The sequence below is a fragment of the Episyrphus balteatus genome, chromosome 2 (genome assembly GCF_945859705.1).
Source record: "Episyrphus balteatus chromosome 2, idEpiBalt1.1, whole genome shotgun sequence".
Lineage (NCBI taxonomy): Eukaryota > Metazoa > Arthropoda > Insecta > Diptera > Syrphidae > Episyrphus > Episyrphus balteatus.
Window position 1 is genome coordinate 128790781 of NC_079135.1, and position 26449 is coordinate 128817229.

General features: G+C 29.4%; 3 protein-coding genes across 4 annotated transcripts in view; 2 read left to right on the forward strand and 1 right to left on the reverse strand.

The window, feature by feature from the left end:
* The window catches only part of LOC129908198 (dolichyl-diphosphooligosaccharide--protein glycosyltransferase 48 kDa subunit), a 383207-nt gene that overhangs the window by 290225 nt on the left and 66533 nt on the right, over positions 1 to 26449 (forward strand). The window lies entirely within an intron of this gene.
* Positions 1454 to 3224, reverse strand: LOC129909753 (uncharacterized). The gene is made up of 3 exons (XM_055986824.1): positions 2888 to 3224; positions 1829 to 2811; positions 1454 to 1765 (listed from the first exon to the last, which is right to left on the reverse strand). Exons 1-3 carry the CDS (start codon positions 3222 to 3224, stop codon positions 1454 to 1456), a joined length of 1632 nt encoding a protein of 543 aa, XP_055842799.1.
* Positions 15995 to 20921, forward strand: LOC129909754 (luciferin 4-monooxygenase-like). Its single transcript, XM_055986825.1, has 5 exons — positions 15995 to 16259; positions 16320 to 16518; positions 16601 to 16793; positions 19783 to 19895; positions 19950 to 20921. Exons 1-5 carry the CDS (start codon positions 16116 to 16118, stop codon positions 20900 to 20902), a joined length of 1602 nt encoding a protein of 533 aa, XP_055842800.1. The 5' UTR covers positions 15995 to 16115; the 3' UTR covers positions 20903 to 20921.

Below are 26449 nucleotides of genomic sequence, written 5' to 3' on the forward strand. Positions count from 1 at the left end.
AATAAGAAATTAATATTGTATAACTAATAGATTAATAAGATACGCTTCTAATGAAAAGTGCATTTTCAACACCCCACGGTTGTAATGTAATATCTCCAATCTCCACTCACGATTTTAAAGGCAACAAAGTTTTAAGACCTATACATTTTGATGTTTTATCTTGGGCAAATTTTCAAACAACTTTTTAAATAATTCAAAAAAAAATTAATAAGTTTAAATGTGATGAAAAATCAAGTAATAATTACTTTTAACTATGTTAACTACAAGAAGAAGAAGGAAACGTAAACAAGAATTTGTTATTGTTTTGTGGACTTTATGAAATAAATTAATTTTATATTTTGTTTTGACCTGTAGCCCAAAGGATATAAAATCATCTTACTGATGAGCCCAACTGTTGTACCTGGGCGAAACGCATTATTTTGGGCTACAGGTCAAAACAAAATATAAAATTGAATACATATATTTATTATACTTAAGTAAAAATTTTACTCTGTTAAACATAAAAAAACAAAACTTTTGTTTAGATACTTAGCGCAAACGTTTCCTGTTGTTCATCGTGTAAAATTCTACAAACCTGCAAAAAAATCATAATTACATAAACAAAAACATACTATTTAAAAAGGTTTCCTTATTTTATGATTGAAACAATAAACAAACTTAACACGTTTATGAGTTTGTTCTAATTTGTTCTGACTATGTAATAAAGGGCTGTAGTGAGATAATTTAACATACAAGTTTTCAATTAGATAATTATTATCTCATTTGCATTAATTGTAAACAAAGCCACACTTCAACGATCGCACCCTTTTAGTCATGTCATAAACTAGTTTAATTTATTTGTTTATCAGTGGCAATACTATACAATACACCCTTTCACCATAAGTCAATGTTTGCTGCTTTTCAAAGAGAAGCATTTGAAGTTTTCAGTTATTTATTTTAATTAATTTTTTTTTATTGTAGAATCTAGGTTTTGGGACTCGAGGCATTTTTTGACTGCATTTTAAAATTAAATCAAATAAAACTTTTTTCCATGTCTTTTAAACAAAATTCTGACAGAAAGCAATTAAAAGGTTACACATACGCCATAGGGACACAATACGATAAATACAATAACAGTGTACGGTACTTATGTAAACGGCGTATGTGTTTTAATAAATTTGGGATAGATATTTTGTCTGAAAAAATAAAACAAATATTTACATGATTATGTAACTTTGTGTTAAATTTTATTCAAAAATACAAATAAATGGAACGTATGCAAGCAAGTATTACCCATTCAAATACCCTGTTGGTCTTATTGTTTCTTTATGATTGGTTTCCATCTACAAATTCTAACCTAAAAACCATAAATGATTTGCATACATTTAAATAAAACAAAACACAAAAACTTTCATATCTTAATAATTACTTAACAAAATTTATTATCTAATTTATTTAATTTAAAAACACTTAACTAATTTTGAAGTTTCTCAGCCAAAATCTTCAATGCACTCCTATCAGCTTTACCACATGTTTTCAGAGGTATTTCCGAAATAATTCTAATGTGTCGAATAATTTCAAATTGTTCATTGGTTAGTTCATTCCTTATAAGTTCTCTGAGTTCTCCTTCAATTTCGTTTGAAAACTTATCATTATTCACTATAACCACAAACAAACTTCCAATTTCATCTTTTGAATCCTTTTTCAAGCTTGAATGACCCACTAAAGCAGATGATAAAACACTCGGATGAGTATTGACAATTCCCTCCACAACACTTGGTACAATCTTTAAAGAAAATATATTTTAATTTGTGTTGGAAAAAATCAAGTACTTGACTTTTCAACTTACAATTGCTCCAGAAGACCGAACCAAATCATGATACCGAGTACCAATACCAAGTAAATTATCCAAATCCATGCACGCACAATCTCCAGTGTCATACCATCCGTCATCTAAATATGCCTTCATATTTGCTTTTTCATTTTTCAAATACCCCAACAAAGGAGCTGCAGATTTTAAACACAATCTGCCTGCTTCATTTGGTCCCAAAGAACAACCATCATCATTGACAATTTTCACCATAAAACCATTTTTCAAGACACCCCCATTCAAATTGTACTTGCTGATTAGTTCATTTGTACAAACTGCACCAGCGACCTCTGTCATTCCATAACACTTGATAACTTTACATTTTGGAATTACACTTTGCGAGTAATCAACCAAAGTTTCTGTAACAACTTCACCAGCAACTAAAGCAATCCTCAACGAACTTAAACTATTCGGATTATCCGATTGTTCTGCTGAAGCTAAAATATCAAGATAAAACATTGGAACTTCACAGAAATGTGTAATCTTGTGTAAGTCGATTATTTGTCGTTTTTCTTTAACTGGAATAGCTGATTCCAGGCGGATTGAATAGACACGTTTTCCACCAAAAAATAACGGTTGCAACATCATTTGGACTTGAACTATCCAACGAAGATCGGCGTACGAGCAGATGATGGAATCAGGGCCTAAAGGCCACCATTTATTATACAGACCCTGTAACATAAGAGCATGTGATATAATTGCAATTTTTGGCATTCCCGTTGAACCGGATGTAAATAATAATGCAGCAGGATATTGACTTGGATCTTCTATCCAAACAGGCTGAAAGTCTTCATCTTCTTCATCAAAATTAACTTGGAAAACTTCATCATTTTCCAAGCTTAGGGTATGTTTAAGCTTTGGCAGTTGAAGACCATTGAGGCATTTACAAATTTTTTGTCGAAATTCTTCTTCGAAAATTATCAACGTTGGATTGAGTAATTCGAAATTATGCCGAATGATATCTTAAAACCAAAAAAAAATACAGTTACACTTGAAAATTTTCTACTACACATCTTGTAGATATTCCCCTAAACTCACCATCTTGAAAACTAGTTTCAAAAAAATTCACAGGTAATCCTAATGCATAACAGGCAAATGTAACTGGAGTCACTTTCGAATTCGATCTTGAAAACAATATAACAGTATCACCTTTTTTCACACCAAGTTTTTGTAAATTTTTCGCAACTATTATTGTTTGATGACGAATATCATTCACTGTTAATTTTATGTCACTTTCATGATTCACTTCTATAATTCGATCAGGATCACTTTCGTTTAATTTCGAAAAAATAGCTTCACCAAGACTAGAGTAGTTTATATTTAACGCAGATGATTGCCAAATTTTATCCGAATTATTATATTTTATTTCTATCATGGTCTTTGTCTAATAGGTATAAGATGGTTCTTGGGCTAAAGGATTTATATAAATGATAGCCAAATTAATTTGATCAGGTTTTTTATACTAAAGAAGATTCTCTTTCAAATAGAATAATAATTAACTATTCATCTAGAGACTTGACCATAATTAGACAAATATTAGTTTTGTTGTGACCAAACAAGTTAATGTTAAACCAATTTTGATTTAGGGGAGACATGGATAAATATTTATAAGAGGTTACTTCATCTTGTTTGAAAACAGGACTGTAGTTAAATTTTAGCAGATTACTTCGAGGTGAGATTTATTCTGTCTTCCTTAATTTTCAAAGACCCTATATTTAGAAGATCCCGTCGTTCGACGAGGTACACTCATTGTTATAGCACTTGAGATTTTTTCTTTATAAAAGGTTATGTCTAAGGAAACAGTTTGCACCGTTTCGCGTTGATTTAACATGTTCCTTTCGCATTAAAATAACTAGAAGAATAACCTTAAAAAATATTTTTTCATGATAATCTTACATTGGTATTTTTTTTTGTCTGTTGGAATCTATAGATTTTATAAATATATGAAAGTCACACGACAAAAAATTTAAAAAGTCTACAACTCTAAACATGGAATTTAAAAACTCATAAGTCATAACCGTCAAATTCGATGTTTGGAAAATAATTCCCCAACATTCAGTATGAAAGGTTTTTGATTTAACTTATTTTTTTGACTTCCAGGTTTAAAAAAAAAAACACATTTTTATATTTCAATTACATTGATTATAAAAAAAAATACTTTAAATACTTATTTTTTATTTGTAATGACAAGTATCTGGATTCAAGGAAAAGAACGGTTTCTTGTCACTGCAAAAAATGTATCTTCGTCAAATATATCGTTTCCAACTAATATTTAAAATGTGTTAACATTCAAAAAAAAGATCAAAAACAGTAGATTTGGAAAGTCCATGTTTTTTCCAATTTTAGCCGTTTTAAATTTTTGTGACCATTTTGTTAAATGATAAAGTATTTTCTTTTCTCCGTTACAGGTTCAATATCTATAAATGCTCAAAGGATAAAAGTAGACTATTTAGTAAAAACATCAAAAATGCCATTTTTTTTCTCTTTATTAAATAGTATTACCTTAGTTTTTTACAATATTTTAATTTTTAAAATTTTTTAAAGGATACAAATCGATAGAAAATTTAATTATCTGCAAAAAACTGTTTGATAAAACTTTTCAAATTCGGCTTCCTTTTCAAGTAAAAGGTAGACGAAAACACAACAGGTAACAAAAAGAGTCGAAAATATTGATCGTTACTAAAATGATCATATCTTTATAACTTATCCATAGATTTTGAAAAAAATTATCTTGTTATCTTTGCCAGAAAGTGCACTATACATAAAACTATGAGGATTCGAAAGATTTAGATTTTTTAATAATGTTCCTTTTTTAAATGTTTTGATACAGTGCACTTAAATCTGGATTAACCCAAAAAAGTTATTTCTGTGTTTGTTGTTTATTTATGCAGCTTTCAGGTGCCAGTTTTTCTGTTCAGATTGATCGTTTATTACTGAAGATATAGCCCGAGTACTAAGTACCTATACTGGGAAAAAACGACAAAAAAAATTTGAAAAATTGTCTAAAATATAAAGTCGTTTAAAATTTTGCGCCAATAACATTTATTTTTATTGCAAAATATTTGTATTTGCAATAAATATTTTTTTTTATTTTAAATGCTTTTTTTTTAACAGATAATTATTAAACGATCCTGAATAAAACACATTTTGATACCAAAAAATCCAATTTTTTTTTTTTGAAAAATCAACTCTTTGAAAACGGCTGAGATTTTTTATATACATATACAAAAAATTATTTCTTAAACGATTTTTTTTTTGTTTTTTTTTTTCAAAAAATTATACGGGTCAAAACAATTTCGAAATATATTTTGGAGTTTATGAAATTCCTTGAAAATCTAATTATCTAAAAATTAATCTTAATTTTTTTTTTTCATAAGAAACTTTTTTTTGTTAATTTTAATTTCTTTTGGTGCGTTATAGAAAAGTTTCTTTTTCTCTCTGATGCCCAGTAAGTTTGTAGAGGGAATCAAATGCAATGATTTTTGGGAGAATTGTTTAAGATTCACTACAGAAACAATCTTTTCAAAATTTGAACCCGATTTACCATTTTCTTCGCTGATTGGACTGCTTGTACTTTACATTAATACTAAGAATAAGCGGTTGGAAAATAGCTATATTAGCTCCAAGAGCATTTTTACTTGCACTATAGGGCAAGCATTGGTTACGTGTAGAAAAAAAAATTCGAGGTTTTAATCAAAACCAACATTACGATAATGGAGAAGATCAAAAAAGTGGTTTTCGTCATGCCGTCCGTCGGTCTGTGCATCTGTGCGTCCATCTGTACATCGAGCTAGGGCCTAAACGGATGGATGGATTTGCTTGAAACTTGGTACAGATGATTTTTGCATAATTTCCTAGGTCCTTTTTTTTATTTTTTGAAAATCTCCTTTTTAACGCATATCTCCCATACAACGTTTTCCAGGTATTGCAATTTTCTCGAAAACGACTCTAACGATTTTGATTAAATTTGGTGTGCGTAATAGTCTTATTGATTCTAACAATTCTGCGTTTTTAGTTTTTCTCAAAAAATGCGGAGAACGAAAATATTGCGTTGCCGTTTTTCAAAAATTGACATATTTTTTAAGGTTTAAGTTATTTTATCAAAGCATAAAATTTACAGATATCATTTTGAAGTGTAAAATGTAAAAAAAGTTGTGGGAAAAAAAATTAATTGATTTTTTAACTTTCGATGTTTTTTTTTTTTTTCTCGACACTTAAAAAAACCTAAGATTTCCAAAAGATATATAAGATAAAGATACTTTGAACTACAAGAGCAAGTACGTGCGACCCAGTCGTGCATTTTATTTTTTTAAGAAAACTTGTCCTTGAAAAATTCGTAAAGTTATTGACGTTTTTGTCACTTTTGAAAACGTTAGGTTTTACAATGTACAGTGTACACACACAGAGAAAAATATGACCCGCTAAAAACTAACAGATTGCCATATTGTTTTACCGTCCATACATTTCATAAGGAAATCTTATTAAAATCAACGATTAATAAGGTTTTTTTAAGGAGATTTCTTATTATTTTTATAGAGAAAATCTTATTAAAATTTGACTGAAAAGTTGATTTTTTTTTTCAACTTAGCACTAGAACAAAAATCGCGATCAATATTTTCATGGCAGGTTGGTTCAGGTGGTAAGGTGGGCGACTAATGATTTGAAGTCTCCAGTTCGATTCCCAGCCTGGTCATCGTTTTTTTTTTATTTTTTTGTAGATTTTAAAACAATAAGGAAAACCCGATTGTTTTAATAAGGTTTCCTTCTTGGATGAAAACCATAGAGAAATCTTATTGTTTTTGTTCTATTTTATGTGGTCTATTTTTCTCTGTGCACTCGATACACAATCTCCCTTTTTGCGAAAATCTATTTGAAATTAAAAGTTATTATTATTTATATGGAAATTTTCAAATTTATTTATTTTCATATTGAAAACTGTACATTTTAGATTCTAGACAAAACTATAAATAGTAATAATAATAAATGGATGCAATATGTCGATTTATTCTAAACACGAAACAAACAAACCAACAACCAACCGGATCTATACCAATATAATCATAATTCAACTTATAACTGAATATCATAATAATAAAACCGCAGATCCTAAATCACAAAAAACGTAAATCCCCAAATCGTTAAAATTCCATTATCAATATTTATTAACTCGAAACATATTTTATTCTCAGATTTTCAGTTGATTTCAGTACAATGAACTTAAAATTCAAATCAAAAGGAATAAAAATAACACGTAAACATTTATGTTTCGGTAGCTCAATACAATAAATTAATATTAAACGCACAAAAACATAAATAAAATAACTTAAAATACGTCATGATGATTTTTTTTTCTTAATGAAAACAAACATTTACAAAAAAAAATATTTTAATGACATTGAAAAAAAAAAACTATGAATCTATCTAATTTTAAGTTGGTTAACGATTTCGTCTAGTAAAAACAAGCTTCATGATTCAAATTAAATACAAAGTTTCAGTGTTTTTTTTTATAGTTTTTTTTAAGTCTAAAAAACTTAAAAATACGCGGAAAAAACTTCCATCTCTCGATATCGTCTAGAATTGAAATAAACTTTGCTATATGGCAACTTTCTTGCAACCTTTCACTTTTAAGACAAAATAACTGGTCTGACGCATGTGCATAATTAATGAAGACGCAAAGTCAAAAATGTAAATTTTTAAATTTTGTTTTTAAACTTAATAAATTGCGATTTTGTCTAGCTTCTTCAAGTAATTTGCATTATTTTGAATAAAAAAGTAGATATTTGGGGTTAAAAATCTAAAGTAGAATTAACGTATGAAAGACCGTGAAAATGAAGGTCGACGACAACAATCGAGATGCAAAACAAGCTCAAAACCCTTGAAAGAAACATTTTTTTTTTTTAATAATTTTCCCCTGAAATAATGAGAGATGAATCTTGGCTAAAAAAAAAAAACTAGCTACGCCAATGCTTTTCGACAGTAGTGGAAATTTTTTAACATAAATTAATGGAATATTCCCATAATAATGCAAAAACATTTATTTTCTTAATTGCAGTAATAAATGTTTACTTTTATTTTCGTCAAAATGCGAAATAAATTAAGAAAAGTAAGGAATACTGATTAGCAATTTTATTAAAGTTCTTTGTACAATTAATTTATTTGTCTAGTTTTTATCAATTTTTTTTTTTAAATATTTATCAGCACTTTTTAAATATTAAACACGGTTTAGAAGCACTTTAAATAATATTTGATGGCTATAAACAAAAATTTAAAAAAAATATAAGTGGGTAGTACCCCAAGTAATATAATAGTAATATAATGGCTTAAGATTAAATTTATTATTTAAAAGAAAGGAAAATTTGTGTTTGTGAAAGATAAATTATGAAAGATAAATATTGTATATGTACAATATGTAATACATATTGTATGTAATGTAGTATGTTTACCTATATGAATATTATGTAAGAAAGAAAGATTTTAGATAATTCGTAATTTAAAATTGAGATAAGAGAGGATTAATCGTTAATTATCTTCTTGCTGGAACAAAGAACTTATTTAATAGTTGACTTCTGCAAAGGAAAATGGGCATTTTTAACTTTAGGCGGCCAATAATGAAATTGGTATCAAATGAAAGAACTGTAACGTAGGAAAAAATTTTACTATTAGACCAGTGCCAATAATTTTTGAAAATAAAAAAATTATTAGCAGCATATGGGTGGTTAGAAAATTTAGGATAAATGGTATATGAAAGGGGAAAAATAAATTGCCAACAAAAAAATTGGGGGAAAGGGGGTGGGTGGGCGAAAAAGTGGGGTGGGTGTCAAAAATCATGGTTTTTTACGATTAATGTCAAAATTAGACGTGCTGTCGAAAAAAGTCAAATGCAAAAGTTGTAGGTAGTATAAATATCTACAACTTTTACTCAAACAATTTTTTTCTATAACCTCAAAAATATTGAAAAAAAATGCAAAAATACGATTTTTTGATTTTTTATTTTTATCTTTTACAAAAAAAAGTTGGATTTTAACAAAACTTAGTTAAAAATTACTTTGTTATATTTTCTATCTATTTAAAATGTTTTTTGAGCAAAAAGTTAATTTTTGGATTTTTGACGAATTTAATTTGAAAAAAATAGCCTATTTTTCAATCAAAAAAGTTACCGAAAAAATTTTTTATTTTTGAAAAGTTTGGAATGCAATTATTTAGCTTAAAACCGTTTTTTAAAGATTGTGTGGGAAAACTATACCTTTGCCTTAGAAAATATTGAGACAAATTAAAAAAGACAAAAAATCGATTTTTAAGATTGATTTTTCCGTAAATGACAGTAATATTGGCGAGAAATAATTTTCCATAGAAACCAAATTATACTTTTCTAATAGTCATTGACATTTTTAATTTGAATCAAGCACTAGAATAGCTCTTACGTGCAAAGTTTTTGAGATATTGAATTTTGAACGTCCAAAACACTATTTTTATGATTTTTGGCATGGTAATATGTCAAAAACGTGATGTGATATAATTTTTTTGACTTCGGATTCGATCTCAGCGAACAAAAAACCATTAGAAAAATATACTTTGATGTCTATTTTTTTTTTTGACTTGTGAAATCGAACAGGGCAGACAAAATCGAATGCCTTGTTCGATTTCACTAGTCAAAAATTTTTTTTATAGAAATCAAAGTATATTTTTCTAATGGTTTTTTGTTCGCTGAGCTCGAATCCGAAGTCAAAAAAATTCTATCACATCACGTTTTTGACATATTACCATGCCAAAAATCATAAAAATAGTGTTTTGGACGTTCAAAATTCAATATCTCAAAAGCTTTGCACGTAAGAGCTATTCTAGTGCTTGATTCAAATTAAAAAGGTCAATGACCATTAGAAAAGTATAATTTGGTTTCTATGGAAAATTATTTCTCGCCAATATTAATGTCATTTACGGAAAAATCAATCTTAAAAATCGATTTTTTGTCCTTTTCAATTTGTCTCAATATTTTCTAAGGCAAAAGTATAGTTTTTCCACACAATCTTTTAAAAACGGTTTTAAGCTAAATAATTACATTACAAAATTTTCAAACATCAAACATTTTTTCGGTAACTTTTTTTATTGAAAAAATAGGCTATTTTTTTTTCAAATTAAATTCGTCAAAAATCCAAAAATTAACTTTTTGCTCAAAAAACATTTTTAATAGATAGAAAATATAACAAAGTAATTTTTAACTAAGTTTTGTTAAAATCCAACTTTTTTTGTAAAAGATAAAAATAAAAAATCGTATTTTTGCATTTTTTTTTTTCAATATTTTTGGTTATAGAAAAAAATTGTTTGACATTTTTTGACATAAATCGTAAAAAACCATGATTTTTGACATCTACCCCACTTTTTCGCCCACCCACCCCCCTTTCCCCCAATTTTTTTGTGGACAATTTATTTTTCCCCTTTCATATACCATTTTTTTTAAATTTTCCCACCACCATTATGCTGCTAATAATTTGTTCAACTTTTGCCCTCTGAAAACCGGATTGGCACTGGTCTATATTGCAATATTAGTGTTGTTAATGCATCGTGCAATATGCGAAAGACAAATTGAAATATATTTTTATTTGAAGTATGAAATATGATGCTATGTCATTTTTTCTGTCTGAAAACCTAAATCTTAAATATGCAACCATTAGAAATAAAAATATAAGCTTTTAAAGCCAACAACTTCTAAATTTTCTTTGAGAATTTTCAAACGATTCAAACTATAAAAAAAATGAAGGAAAAACTATCAAAACAGGCTCGAAATTGTTGTTTTAAAAAGCTAATATTCTGGGTTCTATTGGTTGGACATCCAAGATAAAGGATCTTCATACTCAGGGAAAATGACATAGCATCATATTTTGTACTTAAAATACAAGTTAAAGTATTGAGACAATCTACATTAAGTGTTAAATGCAAAAATGCATTTTATCTGTTTTTGAAGTACTTCAGAAGGACAAGACTTCTGCACGTGTGTAAGACTAAATTGCATACAAAATAACAAATTCATTCCTGGCCGCGGAACGTCCACATTCCATACAAATTGGCTCTGTCTCCTTTAAGCTTTTGACTAAATTAAATTATAAGCCAAAAAATCGGCTAAAAGATATTTACTGAAAGATATTTCCTATCATTTTATCAAAATTTTGTAAAATTTTAAAACGTTTCAGCGAGCTATATCTTCCCAATTAAAGGCAATTTTTCAAATTCAAAGTTCACGCCAGAAAGTATGCTGTTATTAATATGAAAATAATTATTGGTTTATATTCTATATTCAAAGGAGTTCTCTTTGTTTCGTCTAAAAGAGTGCTTCTTAAGATTTGGATATCAACTATTAACAAGTTTGAGATTCAAAAAAAAAAAATCGAACTTGAGATAACAATCGGACATAGCATTATAGGTACGATGATGGAGAATGCGAACAATGTGGGTCCCTTCTTTTTGTGTGTTCAACTATCTCCATCTCGAGTTACAGCACCAAACCACTGAAACCATTTGTCACATATTATGAGTTTTTGAAGATCCCCTAGAAGGAAAATTGAAATTTTAATTTTAGGGCCAAAATTAACTTCCATATGAAAAATGTTGAAAAGCTTGTTTTATAACGATTTTGATTAAAATAAATCTTTGTTATAAAGAAAATAATGTCCTTCTTTTGAAATAAGAAAACATACATTTTTTGAACCATTGAAAGCAGTGTTACAAAAAATATTTGCTAATGAGAAATATTTGTTTTAAAAAAAAAATATTTATTGCAAACTAAAAAATAAAAAATTTTGTAGTTATTTTCCATTAAAAAAAAATATTTATTGAAAACAAAATTTTTTGAATTAAAAAAAATATTTATTGCAACTGAAAAATAATTGCATTGAAAATAAATTTTTTTATACACATATTTTACATAAAAAAAAATTATTGCAAATACAATTTTTTGTTTGCATTGAAAAAACAATTCAAAGCAAAATGTGTGCATTAAAAAAAATTTTATTTTCAATGCAAATTTTTTTCAGTTGCATTTACATTTTTTTAATGCAAAATTTATAAAATGGCTCCAAAAATTAAAAAAAAAAATCTTGGCACTTTTCGTTTGGAGAACGAACGTATTTTTTTTATTATAAAAACTTTTCTCTTTTTAATTTATTTTAAAATGTTTAAGCAACTTTAACTATAAGTAGGTGCAAGTATTAGCAACTCGTACTCGGTCTTGCATTTCGTTTTGAATCCTGTTATAGGCTTGGGATCTCTGATAAAAAATTATAAAAATCGGACTCCATCAACAATTTTAATTTAAAAAAAGTATGGACTTTTGCTTATATTTTCTTTCTTAAAATTTAGTTCAGTTCTACATAATATGTGTATGTGTCTATTAATTTACTCAAACTTATTTGTTCAAACTGTTAAGTTGTCATTTCTAAAACACCACATTATTGCATTATTTAATTTTGAACAAAAGTTTTTTTTTAAACTTTTTTAAAAATAAAATTAACGGCCTTGACTTTTGCTCTACATATTTACCAGCTTAGCTTTATTTTTATTTTAAATCATTTGAACAACAAATAAATTACCAAACCAATTTTGTTCGACCTAGTCCTATATTTGTATCAATCATATTTAAACAAATTCTTTAGTACTTTCACCTGGAAAGTAGATCATGAACAGAACATACATAATGCAACTTTATTCTATCGCTTTACGCATTCTTTTCCATGATGCACTGGTAAGAGTATTAAGTAAACAAGTTTTGGGAGTTAAAGACGCATCTTGGGATAAATTTCTCAGTGGTAACACTGATTCCCTTTGTTGTGGTTTTGTTTGTCACTTTTCTTGCTTTCTTTTAATTTTTTTTTTATTATTTTTCATTTTATTTGTGCAAAGTTTTTATTTGTTTTTTTTTTTTTTTTAACTAGTATTGTTATTATTTTGTTGTTTTAAAATTAAGTTAAATAAAATTGACGAATTGATACTGTAGGTTCAAGTACGATTTTTTATATTTAACATATCGCACCTCCGGTGGTACAACGACGTAAGTGCAAAAATGTTTATTCTTCAGAAAACTCGATTAAACATTTTGAAAACGTTTGAAAACAATGTAACGGTCCAAAGGAATTTCTGCCCCCTGGATTCAAATAGATCATTTTCAATTGGGTCTTTGTTTCATCGGAAGGAAATACCTTTTCTTGAAACTATGGCATACTTAACTCAGAAAATTCAAAATTTGCACTTACGTCGTTGTTCCACCGGGGGTGCGATATCTAAATGTTTTTTTATATTTTTGCTTTTTGGTGAAATGTGTACTATCGACGATCATTTGACAAAATTTTGAGCTCGATACAAACATAATAATTATTGTCTTTCATTAATCAGTCACTTTATAGTCGAAGAGGTGGTGTCACTTTATAGTTAAGTGATAATGTTACCTCTCACCCTGAGTTTTTTTTTTATCACGGGTATATTGGCAATTGCTTGAATGGAATCCATGTGTTAGTCAGCGCGAAAAGATGGTACGGGGTGTAAGAGGCTTAAAAATGTATGCCACGTTATGGTATCTGGTGTTTTTACATTTTCTGTACCTACCAGAGTTTTTAGGCCTTTGGCCTTTTTTGCTATAAGTTCGTGGGCTTATTCGAACTTTGACCGCGAATTAAGAAGTAAAGTATGAATGTTTGTCTCGATCTTAAGCCTTAATCGCTGAAATGATATTCTTCAAACTCAGTTTTTTTAGTTATAAGAGTTTTGAGTGATTCCTTACAGAAAAAAGAAAATTCAGTGTACTTTTAAAATAAAAAAAAAAATTTTTTCAATCCATATTGAAATTACCTACCATAGACCCATTTATTCATTTCGGACTTTCTGGGAAATCACAAACACTAAAAAAATTTAATTTTAAATTTAAAAAAAAAATATTTATATATTTTTTGCCACTTTACTTTAAAAAATTTTTGCATTGAAAATAAAATTTTTTTAAGCAAATATGTAAAAATATGTTGCAAAGAAAAAAAAAATCATTGCAAATAAAAAATATTCTGCATTGAAAAATTTTTTTTTTTTATATTCATCGAATTTCTAACAATTGTGACTATTTGGTCAAATAGTCAAAATTGTAAAGAATTCGACGAATATTAAAAAAATATTTAATATTTTTTTTTTCAATGCAGAAAATTTTTTATTTGGAATAAATTTTCTTTCAGTGCAAATATATTTTTCAGTTGCAATAAAATTATTTTTTTAATGCAAAATATTTTTAGTTTCAATAAATATTTTTTTTATTGCAAATTTTTTTTTTCAATTGTATACCAATTTTTTTTTAATGCAAATTTTTTTCAGTTGTAATAAATATTTTTTTTAATGCAATTTAATGCAAAAAAAAAAAATTTTTACAGCTCTGGAAACTAAACGTTTCTGACCAAATTATATAGACGAAAGAAATCAAACTGACAATTTCAATTGTTCATTTTTCTGACCACTTGTGTTCGTGTAATTTTGTTTTCCAGTGTATTAATAAATTTTAAATAATAGGTAAACAACACTAGATTATTGATGACAATTTAGAATGCTCACTATCAAAAGATTTTCACACTATAATAATAATGTAAATGCTCTAAGCGAATTGTTTGCCTTTAGATTACCTATCTCTCAGATTGTTGATAATAAAAGTTGGTATATAAAAAAAAAAGTTCAAGCTCAAACGAAGTGTTTTATTGGAAATAACGTTTTTATAATTACCTACCTTTATTGACAAGATTAATTTTCGTAAGTATGCTTATTGTTCATTTGACTATCGCAACACCTGGTTAAGGTTATGTTTTATAAGAAAGATAATCCTCGAACTAAAGTATCTCTTATTTAATAAAATTGACGTTTTAAAAAAGAACTGAATAATTTACAAAAGCTTATCTTAAGTGTCATAGTAGTAGTATTACATTATAATTTGACAAAAATTTAAAACCAATCATTTTGTTTAAAAAACAATACCTAGATATTTTTTGCTGCTAAATTTTTTAAATTTAATATTGAAATTTTATGATCCTGAACTTTGCAGACAATTTGTCTGCTGAGGTTTGGACAGCCACCAAAGTCGCAAAACTGGTCTGATTTTGAATCGCTTCGTTAAATAAAAATCTAGGGACGATATTTTTTAGTTTTTTTTTTATTTGTCTTAGAAAAAAAGTTATGGCCAAAAAACGAAAAAAACACAAAAAAATTTTTACTTAAAAATTTTTGGACTTTCGTCACCACTGTAATAATGGACCCATTTTCATAAAATAAACGCCATTCGCTTCGTTAAATAAAAACAAATAACAAAAAAGTTATGGCCAAAAAAACGCAAAAAACACCAAAAAATTAATTTAAAAATGTTTGGACTTTCGTCACCACTGTTTTGTGTTTTTTGGCCATAACTTTTTTGTTAAGACAAGTAAAAAAAAACTAAAAAATATCGCCCCTAGATTTTTATTTAACGAAGCGAATGGCATTTATTTTATGAAAATGGGTCCATTATTAAAGTGGTCACGAAAGTCCAAACATTTTTAAATTAATTTTTTGGTGTTTTTTGCGTTTTTTTGGCCATAACTTTTTTGTTAAGACAAATAAAAAAAAACTAAAAAATATCGCCAATAGATTTTTATTTAACGAAGCGAATGGCGTTTATTTTATAAAAATGTGTCCATTATTACAGTGGTGACGAAAGTCCAAAAATTTTTAAATTAATTTTTTGGTGTTTTTTCGTTTTTTGGCCATAACTTTTTTGCTAAGACAAATAAAAAAAAACTAAAAAATATCGCCCCTAGATTTTTATTTAACGAAGCGAATGCCGTTTAATTTTTCAAAATCAGACCAGTTTTGCGACTTTGGTGGCTGCCCAAACCTCAGCAGACAAATTGTCTGCAAAGTTCAGGATCATGAAATTTTTGCCTAATTGAATTAAAATTAATTTTGTTTAGTTTCCTTAAAAATATTTAAGTTGTTATTGTTGAATGAAAAAATAAAACGATCCACTGTATTCAAATGGGTTCAATCGTACCTAAATACTTAACTTCTTCTATACGCTTCATATCACGCAACAAAATAATTACTTATCTTTTATAAAATATATATATCAATACACTTATCCGCTTTATCGCTATAAAATAACGGTATAAACAGATAATGTCTTCAGACTTACAATAACTCTGCTTGATTATATAGTTTCAGCTTTTAAACAAAATATTCAATTTAATTCAAGAACCATCAAAGTGACACCAATTAAGTCATAATGTTCTCAAACAAAACGACCTTTGACTATACTACAAAAATATGGTCAGGAGCTGAAAAGAAAACTGATATTCCAGAAAAATGGTCTTGTTTGGGGGAGGCTATTTTTGAAAATATGAAAAACAATCCGGAAAATATTTTACAGGTAAATATAATAGATTAAAAAGATATAAAATTGTTTACCAACTTTTTGTTTTAATTAAAGATCTCAGATACAGATGGAATAAGTTTAACAAACAAAGAAATGCTCACAATGAGTATTCGAATTGCTCAAAATTTAAAAATAGCTGATGGATCTATTATAGGCATTATGGCTACAAGTTCGACTTATCAAGCCTCCGTTCTTATAGCATCATGGTTAAAAGGAATTATTTTTCATCCAATTAGTACAAATTTTGATCAAAGTATGGGGTAGATATTTTTTTTAGTTGCTGACCATAAAAAGTTATCATGATAGCAAATAAAAATAAATTTTCCACTTTGCAGAAACCACTCAACATGTTTTTGGAATTTCCAGACCGGCAGTAATTTTTTGCGATGCAAATAATTATGAAACACTTATGGCTGCTTGCGATGATATTAATCTACATCCAAAGGTCTATACGATAAAAGGTCGAGTTAAGGGTGTCGATTGTTTGCATGATCTTATGGAACCCACAGGAGAAGAAGATGATTTTCGGTAAATATGTATATTTAATATTAAGGAAAATAAATTAAGAAATTAAGAAGTATGCCAATTGAATCCTTTTTATTATCATTGAATAATGGTGTACTAAAATTCTATATCAATTTCCTCAAAAAATACCGACAAAACAGTTTTTTTTTATTAGTGAAAATCCAAGATAAAATCAAGACCATCCGACTTCCATGAAAATAGTTTTGTTTAAAAAAACATTTCATAATTGCAAATTATGAACCGTCATGACAAGTTCCAGGAATAGTTTTTTTTTTAAGGAAATTCATATTTGTTATCTTCGGTTAGATGCCTTTTCCAGACATCTCATTTTAATCGACGATGTTTTTTTTGTCATTCTCCTCTTATCCTGCAAAAAAAATGCGATTTTATTTTATAATTTGACTGTACTAATATACACATACTGAAAGAATTCTGTTAGCTTCCTAGTGAAATGTTGTATTGGTATAGTTAGAAAGATCAATATTAATATCTTGTCTAAAAAGTTAAATGGTTTTAATACTTTTTTTTTAATAAAATTTAAATTAAACTAAGACGTATGGCGTATGAGTATCATTTTTTCTGACAACAAAAATTATTGGTTATAGGAGATAAAAGGCATGCTAAAAACAGATTGAATCTGTATTTAATTAATTTGAAGACTTTAAATAATTTTTAATTTTGTAATCACTTTTATCCCTAAGGTTTCGTTTTAAATTTGTATCAACTAGACTTGTATTGTTTTCTTGGCAAATTTTTCTTTTAATTATTTATCCATTTCACTACTTTTTGCAAAAGGTATTGCTGTATAATTTAAAATCTACAGGGTGTCCCACAGTCACCGCCCCAAATGAAAACCATGGATTCCTGAGGTCATTTTAAGTCGAAAAACGTAAGAGGTAATTTTCTCGTTTTCGTCCCGTTTTCGAGTTACCACGGTTTTTATGATTTGCTTCATTTAAATTAATTTTTATTTTAAAATTGTTTTTTTTTTTAATTCACTCAGTTTGTTTATTTTTTTTTAATTACTTTTTATGAAATAAAACTTATTTTTTTATGAAAATAAACTGGGCTTTAATAAGAAGGACACAAAATTAATACTCATTAACGTGTTTTTTTGACTTAAATGATATGAAAGTGTAAAAAACAACTGTTTGATGCAAAATTGTGGAAAAACGGTTGTCCGCAGAAAAAAAAGTTTTGAGACAAACTTAAACTGTAATAAATTCTTGATTGGTTGTAACAAAAAACTTTCAAATCAAACTTAGTTTGGCGGAGATAAGGCCAGTTAAAGGACATGAGAGCAAAAATCATAAAAACCGTGGTAACTCGGAAACGGGACGAAAACGAGAAAATTACCTCTTAAGTTTTCGACTTAAAATGACCTCAGGAATCCATGGTTTTCATTTGGGGCGGTGACTGTGGGACACCCTGTATAGTATTTTTATTATTCCAGCTTAATTTTTATAAAAAATCTCAAGTTTTCGGTATTTTCCATACTTTTTGGTTTTTATGTACCTACCTACATATAAGGCATTTTAGTGTTTCATATATTTCATTTGTCAAAGGGGAGTAGAAAATATCTATTTTTAAAATAAGTATTTCCTTTGCACAAGATGCCAGCTCTGGCATTCTACCCATTTTCACAAGTGTTCTGTAATAATTCATGAAAATTAAGCAAAAATTAGCGGTTACCAAGCCCCCTGAATAGAAAATTTAAAATTTTTGATGTTTTTCCTTTATGTGCACCAGAAGTCCATTCAATGTGCAAAATTACAAGTTTCTACGAAAACGGAAAATCAGTTACGATTTTTTGTAATTGCTTTAGTTTAAACAAGCTCAACAAATGATACGATTTTGATACGGTCTGTTCACTTCACTTAGAAAAACTTTCCGCATTATTGACCAATGCCCCCTGCTGTTGCACTCAACTAAATAATGCATCTAGCAAAACAAAATTGTGTCTAGCAAACATTTATGTTCTTAGCAGATTTTCACATTAATTTAAAATGATTCTTTTTTTAATATCAATAAGAATGCACATTGCACATAGAATTATTAAGAAATCTTTTTATTTTTAGTCAAGTTTCTTTAAAAAGAAAATATATGCATACCTACTTGTAAAAATGAAACGCAGCTCATTTTAAATGAAGCTCATTTTAAATTTAATAGAATATAAATTTTAATTTAAGAAAAAATGTAAGCCAAAAAGGTATTGATCAATTTCCAAATCTGCTGCTATTGTACACATTATGTATAATTTTAAAGATCACTGAATGGTTTTATTTTTTTTTTTTTAACAATTTAACAACAGTCCAGAGTTTACACTTAATGGGTCACTGTAGCGTATGTGGAACATTTTCAATTTTAATGAGATTATTAAATTCTTTGACTGCACATTGGTTGGATCTGTGCTAGTATCGATAACTTTGTAAACGATTTTACTATCTGTTTAGGCAATACCTCAAAGTATAATCATGATATTAGATAAATGAGTTGTTCCGTTCTTTACGCTTTTGTTTTAACCTGTAATTCCCTAAACATTTTGTTTGCTTTCCATTAATTTTTTAAAAGACTCTTCTTATATTTTAAAATTAAAACTCTAAGATATGACTTTTGTTAACCCTTCCACACGTCTATAATTCTACCAATAATAGATACAATATCTTTTGACTTCTCCTGGAGCGCTGCAAAAATTCACTATGTGCCAGTTGTACAAACGTGCATCAAGTTTGCTTCAGGAATTTAACACCGATTTCGACGGATTAGCTGCGGGTCAACTTCGGTTCAAGCATGAATGTGGCTATTTCTACATAATATGAACCATGAACCAATGCTAAACTTCAGCCTTGCTACCGATTTCAGAAGATAAAAGTTGCTGATCCACGGATTAAATATTTGTACAACTGGCCCTAAAGAAATATCATTTTACTTAGTTCTTTATTATTACATCCATATAAATGTAGTAAAAATATAATTTTTGTTTTCTTTTTAGACCAAAAAAATGCAACCCAGATGACACAACTGTGATAATGGGATCATCAGGCACAACTGGACTACCCAAGGGAGTTTGTATTTCCAATAAATCTCTCCGAAAAATGATTACGTAAGTTGTGCGTTTATTTCTTCACTATTAGCAGTTATTCAATATTATTACTTTGTTTTCTAGTACATTACCAAATGGTGCAGTAGTTTTTGCATGTTGCAATGTTGACTGGATAACTGGTATGATATTCCTCTTATTCAGTACATTGTGTTGTGTGACAAAAATCTGCACCGAAGAAGAATTCTCTCCACAATTGTTACGAAAACTCATTGAAAAGTACAAAATCAACGTCGTTATGATGTCGGGATCATGCATGTCAAGATTCATCAAAAGTGGTGAGGCTGAACTTTGTGACTGTTCCAGTTTGATATTATTTGCAGTTGGTGGAGGTAATGTCTCTCATCCGATGTACCTTAAAATGCAAGAGTACGTTAGCCATGGTGTTGTCTTAAATACCTACGGTGGAACTGAATTTGGAGGAGTAACTGTGGGTTTGAATCTTGAGAAACCAAAAAATGTCGGTCAACTCAATCCAGAAGTAAAAGTAAGAATTGTTGATGAGGACGGTAACAATTTGGGTATTGGAGAAGTTGGAGATATTCTAGTGAAGAACAATAATCCTTGGAAAGGATATTATGGAAACCCAAAAGAAACACAAAATATGATTGATCCCGAAGGTTGGTTTCACACAGGTGATGTTGGATTATTTGACGAAGATGGTGATTTGTTTCTGGTCGATAGGAAGAAGGAAATCATGAAATACAGAGGTTTTCATTATTCAGCACAAGAAGTTGAAAATTCCATTTTAGGATTAGGCGATATAGCAGAAGTTTGTGTTTTTGGAACTAGACATGATGAATTTGAAGATCTTGCAACGGCGGCAATTATAAGGAAAACTGGAAGTAGTTTAACAGAAAATGAGATTAAAGACCATGTTGCAAAAGAACTATCACAACAAATGTGGTTGCATGGAGGAGTATATTTTGTGGAGAATATTCCCAAAACAGCTAGTGGAAAATATCAAAGAAGTAAGATCAGAGATTTATGTTTGGGAAATGGAATTAAATAAAATACAAATTCAAAACAAATCTGGATGTATAATTTTTTTTGTAGTATTTTTTAAGAACTATTATCAAAAGGTAATACACTTTTAGTGAACTAGTTGTTTCCACTTGAAAAGATATTTGAAGGATCCAGGGGAAAAACAGCACAAGTCCATTCACCCTCATTTCGAGGAAAACGCATTTTAAAATTTTGTTCTCCATACAACTTAGTACTATAAGCTCACAATTTATTTACATTACATTACATATTAAACTAGCCTGAAGATAAATCTCCGGACTAGAAACACTGCAGCTTCGGAATCTAGGTCCATTTTGCTGATACAACACAAGACATTAATACAACACAGAAAGACAAAGAGAGAAAGAACGAGAGAAGAACATACAACACTGAACTACGTGGCACAGAGGAGGAGACATAGTTGAAAATTGTCTCATGTTATCGCACAGGTGGCTTCAGTTAAGCTGGCGATTTAGAAAAAACTTCTGAGCCGACCGCTGGGTTTGAACCCACGATGTCTGGCTCTGAAGTCATCCATCTATTCCTCTGTGCCATGGCCACCTGCAAACACAATTTATTTATTTTTTCAGCAGGGCTTAAATTTGTTTTATAAAAGTAAGGATGCCATCAGATAGTGCTCAGTAAATACTACAAGACCTCATCATTAGTTTATTTTTCACAAAAAGTGGACATGTGCCGTTTTTCCCCTGGACCCTTCATTTGGCATCGAAAGAGGAGTTAGAGTCAGAAATATTGGTTTTTTTTTTCTGAAATGTTTTTTTTCTATGAAAAATCAAGCTGGTGTACTGCCTCTTGTGGGGCATTGACAAAGCCTGCTCTCTATAGTGAATAGTGCATTGCCCTTCGAACTCAACAGAAAACTTTAGGACTTTCCATTCTTGCAAACTGATTACAAGCACATAGGAGATAGAAAAATTTAAGCCTAGTAGTGACTAGGCATTTTCCATTCATAGGTTCATCGTGCCACAAATTTATTTTTATTTTTTATACTTGAATAATCAAGCTTTAAGAAATTGCAAAAAAAATAGGTTTTTTCGACCATTCTGGGTGTGTAACCTCTCCTTAATTTAGAAGCGTCAGATATTGCAAGAAAAATTTTGAACAAGTTTCAAGTACCTATGTATACCCACTAGGTTTTTAAAAAGTTTAGACAACTTTTAACAACTCGATACAGAACCTTTTTGGAAATTAAAAAAAAAATTAACCACTATTGATGGTTTCAAAAACCTGATAGGTTCTCTCTTTAAATAATATCTTTTCTAAAAGGAATAGAGTCAATTTTTAATGATTATCACATTTGAGTATTAATTGATTCAGAAAAATGGAAAAAAGGCACAAAACTATGTGGTAGACTTTTGTAGTCCTTTTTGATTGTATATGAATATGAAAGCTATATCACCGCTGTTCAATGAAGACTTCCAAAGTCCATTTTGATTTCTGCTTTATTTTTCAACTGTAACAAAGCAATTATTTTACCGAAATGTTAAGGAACATGCACTTTAACCTAGTTTTCAATTTTTAATATTGGATAACCAATTTCTAATGCAATTTATCAAAAAAAGAAAAATGAACTCTGGGATTTTTCATTGAACGACGACGATATAAGAATTTTTTTAATTAATGAAATTTAATAATTGATTCCTTTTCACATCTGTAAATTTAGCATGCCTCAACAATCCAGTAAAAAAAAACACTAAAGAGGAGTGAGGAAGCACAGACTGACCTCAATCATTTTTCATTTGGTCATATTTCCTCGATAATGGCGATGATTTCAGTACATACATATATGATCACAAATTAAACAAGCTACGCCTGTATACAACGAACCAATTGTCGCTTGACCAAAGATTACTATAGAAATACTATGATGTCTCATAGGTAGTACAAAAAATGTTCGTAACTCTACTATGAAACTCTTTTATTTAGTTCTCTCTTGAAAGCTAACTTTCTCGTCAGGCAGTTTGATACCAATTCTACATTTTTAGCAGAGATTGTCATGACTCCCCCTTCACTTGACAGAGTAAATAGTTCTATTGGGCCCATATTTTTTCGTGCTCGTGCTGTGGCCCGAATAGTATCGCTACCATATCTCTTCTTCGTTGGATTAGAAATTACCTTTCGAACCGTTCAATTCAAGTTGTATGGATTCAAATCTAAAACCCTGTAAACGCTGCTGGTGTGCCAGCTTATGTTTCAATCGAATACCCAAGAAATGTTTCACCACTTCAGATCTAGCTACAATTTATAAAGCATACATTCGTCCAAAGCTCGAGTACAATTTCCATATCTGGGCAGGTGTTCCTAAGACCCACTTGAGGTATTTTAACAGAATCCAATATATAGCTTTTAAACTGATAGTTGATAGGTACATCACAGATATATTCTATCTCTTGGGCACCACCTTAAATTATCATGAGTGTCCTTATTGCATAGGTACTTTTTTTAATGTTCAAATAAAATATCTAGCTGGAACAATTCAACTGTAATACTCATACTTCAAGGAATGACCAACATTTTACACCTAACTTTGTTAAAACATATTAACGGTAGGAAAGCCAAAACCCCTTCCTATCAAAATAACTAACATACTTGTGCCCTCTTATAGGCACAATACTTTTAATAATTAAGAAACGCGAAATGATTAATTTTAAATATAAAATAATCTTTATTAAAATATTAATTAGTTCTTAAGTTAATTTTAATTAGATATAATTTAGTTTTAAGTTTTAAGATAGCTTTTAGTTTTTAGGTTTAAGTGCAAAAAAGTAAAGGCAACTTGCCAAAGCCACGATGTTAAAAAGAATGAATAAAAAAGGAAATGCCATGGCGGCATGTCAAACTTAACGTACAGTTAAAAGTGAAAATGTGTATGTATTTTATGTACACTTCGAAATGAATTATTAGGCAGGGATGTAGTGTGTTTACACGCAAGGTAAAAACTGCCGTGTAAACACGCTACATCACTCCCCGCCGTACAAAAGTTTACATTAAGTTAAAATTGAAGTTATTTATATAATGCAAATGTGGCTGTTTTTGTTTTATAACTGATATTTTTCGTAAAATTTACATTTAAAAGTTTTATTAATTCAATACTTTTTTGAAATTATATAATTGTAAAGTTTTCATTTTAGAATTTTTTGGTTTTAAAATTAATTACAATTTTAGTATCTTTTTTTTTTAATTTTCTTGTACATTGTTTATTTTTATTTTGTTTGTACAGTGAGTTTTTGGCAGAAGGCCTTACAATATTTTTGACTTTGTTCATTAAATTTTGGTTTAAGAATTACATAATTGATTAAACAATAAATTCATAAGTAATCAAAATTGAAAAATCTGAAATAATTTTTTGAAAATTTAATGCAAATTGAAAGTTACTTTTTTGGTTTTTGGCTGAGGATCACTGTCTTTTGCGTAAAAAGCTGGTTTTATTCGGTCAATAGATATAATTTGTTCTTTATTATCTATGAGCACTGAAAAAGTTTTTTCAAAACGATTGATAATTTCGAATGGGCCTTTATACGGTGGGTTTAGACTTCCGCGATTCACCTCCTCTCGAACGAAAACATATTTGCAAGTTTTTAAATCTTTTGGAACGAAAATGTATTTTTGCTCGCGATTTCTACTAGAACACGGCCGAGTTTGCGATATGGCTTGAGTAATTTCTTTAGCTGTTGTTGAATTCAAAATCGGATTTAACGGTTTGGGTTCAATTAATTCAGCTGGCAAACGTAAATTTTGACCGTACAAAAGTTGAGCGGGAGTTACATTTATGTCGTCGATTATTGTAGAACGAATACCGAGAAGAGTCCAAGGTAAATTGGAATACCAATTTTGTTTATCTTCATGAGCGCGAAGAGATTCTTTAAGTTGTCGGTGAAACCGTTCTACTGATCCGTTCGCTTGAGGATGGTATGTTGTCGTTCTGATTCGTTTTGTACCAAGAGTTTCTGAGATTTGCTTAAAAAGACTTGACTCGAATTGAGTTCCTTGATCAGTCGTGATCGTTTGAGGTACTCCAAATCTTGAAACCCAGTTTTGAACAAAAGCAGAAACAACAGTGGAAGCGTTCATATTTTTTAGCGGAATGGCCTCAGGAAAAGAAGAAAATCGATCTTTGATGGTAAGCAAATAAGTAAAACCTTGAGATGGTGGAAAATCGACCTTCTGGAACTGGAAAATTTCCGTGTTTTGACGTAGTGTGCCTTGAAATTTTTGACTTTTGACAAGAAATACAACTTTTTGTCCATCTATTTACATCACTGTTCATTTTAGGCCAAAAGTATTTTGCCGTAATTATTTTACGCATTGCCTTTGAACCTGGATGTGAAAGTTTGTGATGATTGTCAAAAATTGTTCGTCGAAAAATTTCAGGCACATACGGACGAGTTTTTCCAGTCGAAGTTTCACACCATATTTCGACATCATTTATTGGGATGTGAGTTTTTTCTAGCTTAAAAGAAGTTTTTGAAAGTTTTAAAATTGACTTGAGCTCTTCGTCGTTTTCTTGCTCTTTTAAAAGACTTGGAATGCTGACATTGTTAAAATCGATCAATTCAACATACGATCTCGATAAAGTATCGGCGACGATATTTTGAATACCTTTGATATAACGAATGTCAGTAGTGAACTCTGCTATGAATTCTAAGTGGCGCGTTTGACGAGGTGATTTTTCAGTTTTTGAACAGATTGCGTTTGTGAGCGGTTTGTGGTCGGTGAAGACGGTAAATTGTCTACCTTCCACATAATACCGAAAATGTTTAACGCTTCTGAAAATTGCGAGAAGTTCGCGATCGAACGTCGAGTATTTTCTTTCGGCCGGGCTCAAACGAGTTGAAAAGAAACCCAAAGGTTCCCAAAAGCTATTATGGTATTGCTGGAGTACTCCTCCGATAGCGTCGTTAGATGCGTCTACCATAATGCTTATGTGCGCTAGAGGCTTTGGATGAAAAAGCATAGTGCGCTCGGACAAATCTCTTTTGAGAACTTGAAAAGCTTCTTCACACACGTCAGACCACTGAAAAATTGCTTTTTTACTTTCTTTTTTATTGACTTTGATATTTTTTAGTTGTTCGTAAAGAACTTTAGCTTTGAAAGCCATATTTGGCATAAAACGATTATAAAAGTTTATCATGCCGAGGAAGCGCTGAAGTTGTTTTATGGAGCTGGGACTAGGAAATTCGTTGATTGCTTTTACTCGTTCTTGCGAAGGAATTATTCCGTTTTCGGAAACGCAGTATCCCAAGAAATCGAGTTTGCTTACTCCTAGTTCGCATTTCGCTAAATTAACGTTAAGTCCGTGCTCTTGCAATCTTCGAAAAACTTCACGTAAATGCGCTTTATGTTCCTCGACTGATTTGCTTGAAACGAGAACGTCGTCTAGGTACACGAATACAAACGAAAGGTCACCTAAAACACTATTCATAAAACGTTGGAAAGTTTGCGCACCGTTGCGCACTCCGAAAGGCATTCGTAAAAATTCGAAAAGCCCGAAAGGTGTTATAACCGCTGTTTTATGAACGTCCTCTTCTGCGAC

Excerpts from the sequence above, each read along its gene's own strand:
- LOC129909754 (XM_055986825.1), top strand. The coding sequence starts at position 16,116 with ATGTTCTCAAACAAAACGACCTTTGACTATACTACAAAAATATGGTCA. Across the intron at positions 16,519-16,600 it reads TAGTACAAATTTTGATCAAA|AAACCACTCAACATGTTTTT; the intron begins GTATGGGGTAGA and ends TCCACTTTGCAG. Across the intron at positions 19,896-19,949 it reads TCTCCGAAAAATGATTACGT|TTTCTAGTACATTACCAAAT; the intron begins AAGTTGTGCGTT and ends TTATTACTTTGT.
- LOC129909753 (XM_055986824.1), bottom strand. The coding sequence starts at position 3,224 with ATGATAGAAATAAAATATAATAATTCGGATAAAATTTGGCAATCATCT. Across the intron at positions 2,812-2,887 it reads TGAAACTAGTTTTCAAGATG|ATATCATTCGGCATAATTTC; the intron begins GTGAGTTTAGGG and ends TTTGGTTTTAAG. Across the intron at positions 1,766-1,828 it reads TTCGGTCTTCTGGAGCAATT|ATTGTACCAAGTGTTGTGGA; the intron begins GTAAGTTGAAAA and ends TTTTCTTTAAAG.